Here is a 9,213-nt window from a genome sequence, read left to right on the forward strand (position 1 = left end):
AAAAACAAGAAGTAAAATGAACATAATAATTAGTCCCTAAGGGACCAACTTCTAATCGTTCCATATTAATTAGACGTCTTCTGAACAATGCATTATTTTTTTGTGTTATTTATAATTTGCTAAATTCACATATCTTGGCATAAAATATTGGTATCAACCAGTTCCTGCATATCAACTCAGTTTGGCAATATACTTTCTTAGCTACAATCTGGGATTTGTTTTGAACTTTCCTCACTGTTGGGAACGTAAAAATATCTATTTTTCATTCTGCATAAGAAAGAACTCTAAAGTGTTCTTTGTTTCTTCTTACAAAGGTAATTTAAGTGTTAAAACAGAATTCAGATTAATACCCAACGTTTAATTATTATTTCATAATTTGGGCCAGAAGGATTAAGTCAGGACACGACATTACCTCAGGACTCTTACGATTCTGCATGATTTGTTTGTCGGAGTCCTTACTGGCAAAATATCTGGTGCATCCTCGGTTCAGGTACTGCAACAGAGAAAAAAAAAACACTTAGAAACATTTTAATATGTTTAGTATTTTAATAAATTCAATTTATTCATGGTGGCAAATCTACTGAGGATGTTTATATTGATTTTCATCACTGAAAAAATCTACTCTGCTGTCTCCAAATATTGCTCCACAGCTGACTAGTAGTGGATTGCATGAAGTAATTGCCTCTGTTGATGTGGGTGTCGCCTCAGGGACTTGATACGATGATAAACATCTGAGGGAACAGCTTGAAATGCTTGTTGTTCTGTTAACCATTGTTTTGTAGAGTATTTAGAGGAAAGTAAAAGCCATGGTAAACACTTTAATACTCTCTCTCTCCCCTACTGAGCTGATAATTGCATCCTAAAGAGCCAAAATTCAATTGTGAACTATTATGTTACTGAAGGGCTTTTGATCACACTTGGGAGGATGTCTTGGATTTAAGACATTGCTAAAAAAAACTCATGTGACATCTAGTGGGCCTCCACAGAAATGCTAACCAATAGAAAAATACCAAAAAGATGTTTGTAGTGTCAATATAGCTAATTAATAATAATAAAAAAACTTCTTTCAGTTGGCAGTTGGCAAATTAATAAAAACCTCTGCACCCACTGACCCTGAAACTATCTGGAGAGTCAAGGTGTAATTTCTTCTTTAGGTCTTCAGATGCTCCCGCACAAAGTCTGTAGAAGATGTGGTAGTTCCTCTCTTCATTACTTTGCATGCAAATCCTTGACTTCTCCAACAAGTAATGTGAGACGAATCCACCCACAACTGCATTCTGGTAGCACAAGGGAAAAAATCAAGTCTTCAGTGCAAATTTTAAAACTGATGAAACACAAACAAACAGAACAAACTAGAGCTTAATCTGTTTACATTGCTTACCTTGCTGTTGAAGTGGATTTCTACAAACTTCCCAAAGCGACTGCTGTTATTGTTTCGGACTGTTTTTGCATTTCCAAAGGCCTCAAGAAGGGGATTTGCTGACATTTGCAAAAAAAATACACTCAAGATCACCTTCTCTATTAAAACTTTAATACATTACGAATAAGTGTTGAATTCTTTTAATATAGTACCTTCAACAATTCTCTCATCAATGTCTTGACCGCTTCCATATGATGTGGTCAGATATCTGAAAAGTTTAAAATCCATTAAAAATAAAAGTCAGATTAAGATTTAAAGCAGCAGCTCTCCCTTTAAAACTGCTGGTAAAACGTTCTAGAATCCATCAACATTAAATGGGAACTTGATAGTTAATTAAACTTTAGATAGTTCTATGTTAAATAGTGAAATTATAATTTATTAATACAATAGGCTTTTTAACATTATCTGCATGGTTTTTGATTTCGAAGATATTACCAATGGCTCTCTTTGAATTCAATACAGGAGCAATTGGGAGTGTGAACAGGTTTGAACTAAAGTCATTCTTCATATTCGCATGAATTAGAAAGGAAAAGATCAAATGTGAAGGAAAAACAGGGGCTAGAATGTAAAATAATTCATACGGACTCTTACCTGAGAACAAATTTGGTGTTTTCAGTCTTTCCTGCACCAGATTCACCTGAAACTATGATGGACTGGCTCATCTTCAAAACCTTCATGTCCCTGTAGGCTTTGTCCGCTAAAATAAAACATAACACCAAACACACAAAAATAAAATAAGTAGTAATGTAATGGCAAAATCAGGGCATGATGACGGACAATCTTTTAAAGTGCAGCTTTTAAGCTTAAAAGAATCATGTAACAAAAGTTACTTCCAAAAGACGGCAAGTTTGAATACACTTCATGATTATAATACATTATACATGTGCATTTCAGTTACTTATATATTGAACCCCCCTTTTTAACACTGAGCATGTGTGAGCTCTCACCTATAGCATAGACATGAGGTGGCAGGGTGCCCAGTGACTTCCCTTGGTATGACTTGATGGCATCTGGGCTGTACAGTTTTGGAATGTCAAAGTATGGATTAACAGCTATCAAGATATTTGCCACATACGTCTGTGGAAGAAATAAATAAAAGCATGATTAGGGTCTCTGCATTTGAGTGAATTGCTAGATATTACAAATAAATATGTTTTAATAATCAATTAAAGGAAGAAGAAGTGAAAAACACCCCACTGAAGGCTGCTGAGATAATCCATTCTAATTTTCTCATCTACCAGCTGTCCCTTATTATCTAAGTGAGTGACTGAAGTCAGAACTGGGATTGCCAGTCTGACCATGACTACTAGCTTCCCTTCACTCTTTACAAGCTGGTACTTTTCCCCACTGGGAAACAAGAAAATTGATTCTTTGTTTTTTTACACTCAACCCTGTTACTCTATCTCCTCATGATGAAGCATATGCCGCATAAAGGACAGGCGTATTATTACTTGTGCTAAGGCAGCTTAGTGTGGATGGTAATAACAACATACATAGATGTGGTCTTTACTGTACCGCACTCTAACATTGTTGAGGAGAGTGGCTTCATTCAAGTACATTAAGGAACCTGCAAACAGACGGGTTACACATAATTAACATTTTATCGTTAACAATATGTTGAACAAATATTGTTTGTGTGAAGACTCACAGTTGTCATCTACATGCTTGTTGACATCATCCTCAGCAGGGAAGACTTGGTTCATCGGAGCGAGAAAAGTCTAAAACGTGAACAGTTTCACTTTTACATTTACATAATATCATTTCCAGGATAGACAGGTGTGCTACATGTGGCGCTGTCTTTGCTTTTTCCGACCAACATTATACACTAGATTAATTGTTGCTTACTCCTTGCAGTTTACAGAGCTTATGACACAAAACAAATGTTTATTAGCATTCTCAAGCATCATAAACAGTTAAGCAAGAGTGAATAAACATGAAAAGTTTACCATGCTTAAAGATCACAGTAACGATGTTCAGTGTGACATGTTCCCAGGCTAAATTAGTTACTGATATTCTCACTCTATTGTTTATGAGTCTGAGTTCATGGAAATAAACTCAATGGAACAAGTCGGCTATGAGAGAAACAAGGAGAGACATGGCAGGATAATGAATAATTTGGTGGGAGAGAACAGGATCTGAACACCTGACTGAGTAAGTGGGTGGGTTACAGCTGGTAGGGATGGTGGTAAGGTTATTTGCTGATCTTGCAGTAACCAGACAACTTGGCACCATCATTCAGTGATGCAAGAACGACACTGACATCAACAGTGAGTTGCTATATACAGTATATATTAAAAGTATCTGTTTCTTTTATATATATTTAATGTTTGCTACACACTGACTATAAACAACTGCTTATCTGTGTGAGACTGATCCATCTTGTGCTTTGACGCATGGTTTCTTGCCAAAAACTGACTGGAAGCGTAACGAGAATATGCTTTGTGTGCCCGCTAACAGGTCTTGGCACAAACTGGTCGTCCACAATAACAATCATGCGAGAAATGTCCAACTAGTAAACTGACAGAGGAAAGCAGGCAGCCAGACCGAGAGTCTTGCAGAAAGCTGAGGCACTAATGAGTTCAACAGAGCACTGAAAAAAACACTCAACTGCCCTTTCATTTGAATGGGAGTTTAAGCTTTGTAAGAAGGCATAAACTGATTATTATCATACAAAGTTTTGACCATCTAGTCAACAATATTTTTTAGCTAATGTTATTGCCTCCAATGGCAATATAATCAGTGCAGGACATGGACATAATCTGATGCAACTGCAATATCCAGAGCCTCAGGACACTTCTAATGCAATCGGGGCCTTGTAATCGGAAGGTTGCCGGTTCGAGCCCCGGCTTGGACAGTCTCGGTCGTTGTGTCCTTGGGCAAGACACTTCAACCGTTGCCTACTGGTGGTGGTCAGAGGGCCCGGTGGCGCCAGTGTCCGGCAGCCTCGCCTCTGTCAGTGTGCCCCAGGGTGGCTGTGGCTACAATGTAGCTTGCCATCACCAGTGTGTGAATGGGTGGATGCCATTTACCATTTTAAACATTTTTTGTATCTTTAGCATGTGAAATTAACATGTTTTATCTCAAGAAAATAAAAATACAAATAAATTCTCAATGTAGATTCTTATATGCCATAGATGCACACCAATGCATATAATGTTTTCCCTGTACAACCACCATGCATAATAGCTGATATTACATGAACTCTAACATTGATGATCACTACATTTCATAGTAAAGTTATAAAGGAATGATGGTTGAATTTAGCTAATTTTGGGTCTTGGGGTTATGTATGATGACAGTCAGACTGTCACGGCGTGAGCATAGGACACAGAACAGAGCTAACATTATAGTTCATAATAACGCTTTTATTTTTGCAAATATGCAAATTATCTTGAGGGCGCTTGTTGACTAACTTGTTACCTTGCCACGATATCTGCGGTTTGACAGACATTTGCCTGCCACAACAAACTATGTTTTATAGCATGACTTCGCTATCCAGTACCTGAAAACAAAGGCAAAAGCAGCTGCTACTGCACAGGTCTGTTGTAAGCAGTAGAGGCCTGCTTGCTGGGGATACATGATGGCTCAGGTGTAACAGGTGGCCTTTACCTCCTAATGAGCAGCTCTCCCTCCTGGCAACACTATCAGCACACCTGCTGCTGCCCTTTATTTATTCATGTCTCTGTACATGTGGTCTCTCATGTTTCTCACATTGTACACATTGTTGTGCTAACGCCTTTCTACCTGAAATCACGCTTAATAAAATTATTGAACGTTTTATTCAACACACTACTTTCAAATTCCTAATAAAAATAGTCATTTGGAATAATTTTTTATATTAAAAGTAATGTTGTGTGCGCGTGTGTGTGTACACGTGTGTTTTACTTTACTTGTGTGATAACCCACCTTGCCCTTTTGGTTCAGCGGTTCTATGGTGAGTGTGTCGGCTCCTATGTCAGTGATCGTGCCCAGCTGGAACCCGTCAGTGGGGTGGGGCGCCCACACTGGCTTCCCATCCTCCATGATTTACCTCCAGTCAGCACAGGCACACAACTCTGCAAAAGGGAGAGACAAAAAGAGGAACACAGACGTAAATTAAAATAAATATGTAAAGCACTGTTTTGCATTTTACTTTAAGCAAACAGAGTCTGCTTCTAGGTTTATGGCCACTTACTATGTATTACACCTAGTCTCCACAACTGCAAAACGGAAGTTGATATCACTATCGTAAATTTGACGTCAGAACTTCAATCGCCTGTGAGGGCAGCTTCTCAGAACCGCCACCACATTTTTGTTTACCATCTATTCTGTATTTGCATGGTATTTGCCAAAGTCTTCATTACACCCTGCAGCTTGTAAAAAGCCTTGGGAACTATAACATTTTGCTATTACTTCACACTTGAAGACAATATTAAAGTAGCCAGCAACTAGGCCTACCAACTATGGTGAAATCTCACCTAAATAGAAATAAATAAATACAAGAATTCATGATCAAACTGATCTGCTATATCTGATCTCTACCTATTTGCATTGCATGACTGGGATCTGACAATTTGATGGTGCTTGCTGGTCCTTTGAGAGAGGATTTCTAAGGAGTTGTCTGCTGCAATCTTAGTGAAGACAACACTCCCCCGAATGACCCCACAAATCTGACAAGAGAAACAATCCACTTTGCAAGTGTGCTGCTAGGGTTCAGTGGTACGCCAAGTTAAGAAGCTAAATATGGTACGCTACAACCACTGGTTAATGGTTTGTGAGGTATAAAATACAGTATTTAATTTTTCTATTTATTGGTTATTTTAAACACTGTTAGTTTTACCAAATGCACAGCTTTATGAGTGAGGCTGAGTAAGGTAATTTTGTAATTCTTTAAAGATTCATATGATCACTGAGTGGATAACATGTGTCTGAATCTGTCAAGTAAAGTTTCTTTTTAGTTGTAGGATTAACTAACCTGAGTTAATCCTACAACTGAAGAGCTCCTCAAAGCAAAAGTGCTGATGTTATGCTTGAGTATCCAATAAGCTTCAGGGATTGAGGTCAAATGTCAAAGTAGACATCTAACGGAAACTGCTGATAAAGCTTCAACGACAACTAAAAGTTCAGCAGGTGAATGCACTCAGCATTAGGACTGATCCAACTTAGGTATCTCTTTTTCTTTTTCTGTTTAGACTTACAATAAGAAAAATGAGCACACTTCATATATTATTAAATCCTTTTCATGAGATAATGTTAACATTTCAGACACTTTCATTGCTTCTATGTCCCAGATAACAACTACTGAAACAAGTGATTTCTTTATGTCGGTTTAGTTACCACTTCTTACATGACAATAGCAATGAAGGACCAAAGATCACAGTTTTACTCCTTTATTACCAAACGCATTTCCCTTCAGGTCAGTACGTTTATGTCTGGGAAGTGCATGAGGTTGATTTCTAAACACAACTACACTGGTTGAGGAAACACACATGGCTAAACTGCTAAGGCCATTAAAATACACATACATCCACTGTCTGGCTATGTATAATAAAGTGCATATTCTACATTTTTAAACAATCTGCTGCCACAGATAATGAAAGGCATTGAAGAAAAAGACATGCTGTTATCTCAGTTTATTGTTATGTGGCCTATCTATTTATATTTATAGAGGAATACTAAACTTTCAACAGTAGATGTCTTTGTCCAAAGTAGGCGCTCAGACCAGCAAAGGAAAGAGTTCATATATCAAAGGATAAATGTTCCATCAAACTCCTAAATGTAACCATCGGAATTCATAACAGCAAAGACTCTGCACCATTAAAGTCAGGTAGCAGGTCAGGTACTAGGATGGGTAGATAGATCTATCTTAGTGTCCTAGTTGTATCTTAAATATCTATCTCAATAGATAAATTGATAGATAGATAGAAAATCACATTCTAACATAAGCAGAAGAAAAACGCACAATGACATTCCCGGTCTATTATCTCTAACCTTCAAGTGTGAGATCAAGGCTAGAGGGAATCCTAAAGATTGTTTTTGTTAGATAACTGATAACCACATAACTATCCCACAGTTCCTTTCAAGTTAATTTACAGTTTGTTCACACATAAATTCACAGTTTGTTCACAAATGAAATTCAGTCACTTGAATGGTTCATGAACACGGAAAGCTTAAATGGCTACACGCATTTTGCTATAGCGGAAAGACTTTGCATACTGGAAAACCACAATAAAATGAACCGTACTTTGCCAGAACATTCTATAAGCCAAGTTCCATTCATTATAAAGGGCGTTATATTGGGCTCTTTTAGAAGAGCCCTCCAAACTGTCTGCATCCTTGGCTGCATACAACAAAACTGAGACCAGCCCCTCATGAGTAACTTTGACTCTGCAGCCTCAAATCCTCTTAGTATCTGACCCTAATCCAGACAGAGAGGTGAGACGCCTGAAGTGAGATGTAAACCTCACAAATAAAAGTCAGTGAGCAGGTTTGAGACAATGCAAATCAGAAGGGTGTCACATATCCAGTGAAACAGAGAGCCAGAAAGTACGGAGAGGAGGAAATATGAAAACACACACACAAATATATATACACTCCCACACAAATGAACACTGCTTGAGAGTCAAAGCAGTACGCGGTGAAACACCCCTCGTGTTTCCTGCCTCCTGTTTCCGGTTCTCTCTCAGGGAAGGGAGGCATGGAAAAAGCATTGGACGATGGCTACAGAGCAACAGGATGAAAGATGCACACACAACACAGGGTACACTTTCAGAAGTGCATGCCAAGAAAGCATTTAGTTTAAGTGGTGTGCCTACATTTGAATGAAAAGTGACATGTCAGAGAAAGAAATTGTAAAATAAAATAAATAAATACATAAGAATAAAGAATCCTGGTTTACGTTTGTTAATCCCGTGAGGACACTTTAAACGCATCACGGCTAAATTATGTACAGGAGAAATATCTAGGACAGAATTTCCTGATAGCAATCAAGCAGAAACGAGATGTGGGCTAAACTGTCGGCTGTTGTGATTACTGGAGACAACCTTAAAATGAGGTTTTCATAATTACGATTAACCCCAAATAACTTTTTCAAAGAAACTTATGGAACTAAGCACGACTACTGCACCAAGACACCAAACAGTACACCAGTGGAAGTAAGTCAAAAGTACAGGTTTAAACAGAAGCCCACAGAAAACTCAGTTCCCAAATTGCTCTTAAATCAGACAAAGTACTTCAAAATACTTGTAACGTTAGCTATTTGGAATAAAATTTTAAAAAGCTTAACAGGTAGACAAAAAAACAACCACACACTTACAAGTGAAATCCTTCAAGCAGTTGAATTTACGTTCACGGTGACAGTAAGACGTTTTATGCTCCTCATTCGGTTGTATGTGTGCAGCACTGGTCCAGCTTTCCAGCTTTGTCGGTGTTTCTTCCTGCAGCAGGACGGATGAGGTAGCAGCGGGCTGTCTGGGTGACAGGCTACGCTCGAGCTCCGGTGAACACCGGTGACGTCACCCTCACCGCGAAAGGTGCGTTAAAGTGTCCCTCGTAAGATCCTGTGACGTTTTTATTTTTGGCTTATGGTTTATACTGATAACTAAACATTAAAAAGCCACTCATATTGTAAAAATCTAAACAAAAACAGCTCAGGTCGGCGATCGTGAGTGTGAATAATTTCAGTTATATCACTTAATACTTTTTATATTCGAATTGTTTTCCATCAATGTATTAATGCATGTGAATCTCATTAAAAAATTGTTCCGTATAAACAATCACAAGAATCACAAGAATTTTAAATATGCAATGTTTGA

At 38.0% G+C, this 9,213-nt stretch overlaps 1 protein-coding gene across 2 annotated transcripts in view; it reads right to left on the reverse strand.

Moving 5' to 3' along the window:
• The window catches only part of myo6b (myosin VIb), a 51,326-nt gene extending 42,440 nt beyond the window's left edge, over nt 1-8,886 (reverse strand). For both annotated transcript variants that reach the window (XM_085391342.1, XM_085391341.1), the window contains exons 1-10: nt 8,715-8,886; nt 5,327-5,475; nt 3,069-3,138; nt 2,914-2,987; nt 2,368-2,497; nt 2,012-2,117; nt 1,573-1,628; nt 1,382-1,479; nt 1,113-1,277; nt 413-493 (exon numbers count right to left, since the gene is read on the reverse strand). In XM_085391342.1, the coding sequence (XP_085247468.1) occupies nt 413-493; nt 1,113-1,277; nt 1,382-1,479; nt 1,573-1,628; nt 2,012-2,117; nt 2,368-2,497; nt 2,914-2,987; nt 3,069-3,138; nt 5,327-5,443 (897 nt within the window). In that variant the 5' untranslated portion in view covers nt 5,444-5,475; nt 8,715-8,886. The remainder of the gene's footprint in view (nt 1-412; nt 494-1,112; nt 1,278-1,381; nt 1,480-1,572; nt 1,629-2,011; nt 2,118-2,367; nt 2,498-2,913; nt 2,988-3,068; nt 3,139-5,326; nt 5,476-8,714) is intronic.
• Nucleotides 8,887-9,213: the final 327 nt, after the last annotated feature.

The sequence above is a fragment of the Rhamphochromis longiceps genome, linkage group LG19 (genome assembly GCF_057381845.1).
Source record: "Rhamphochromis longiceps isolate RC_006_pf linkage group LG19, R_longiceps_female_GT1.1, whole genome shotgun sequence".
Taxonomy (NCBI): Eukaryota; Metazoa; Chordata; class Actinopteri; order Cichliformes; family Cichlidae; genus Rhamphochromis; species Rhamphochromis longiceps.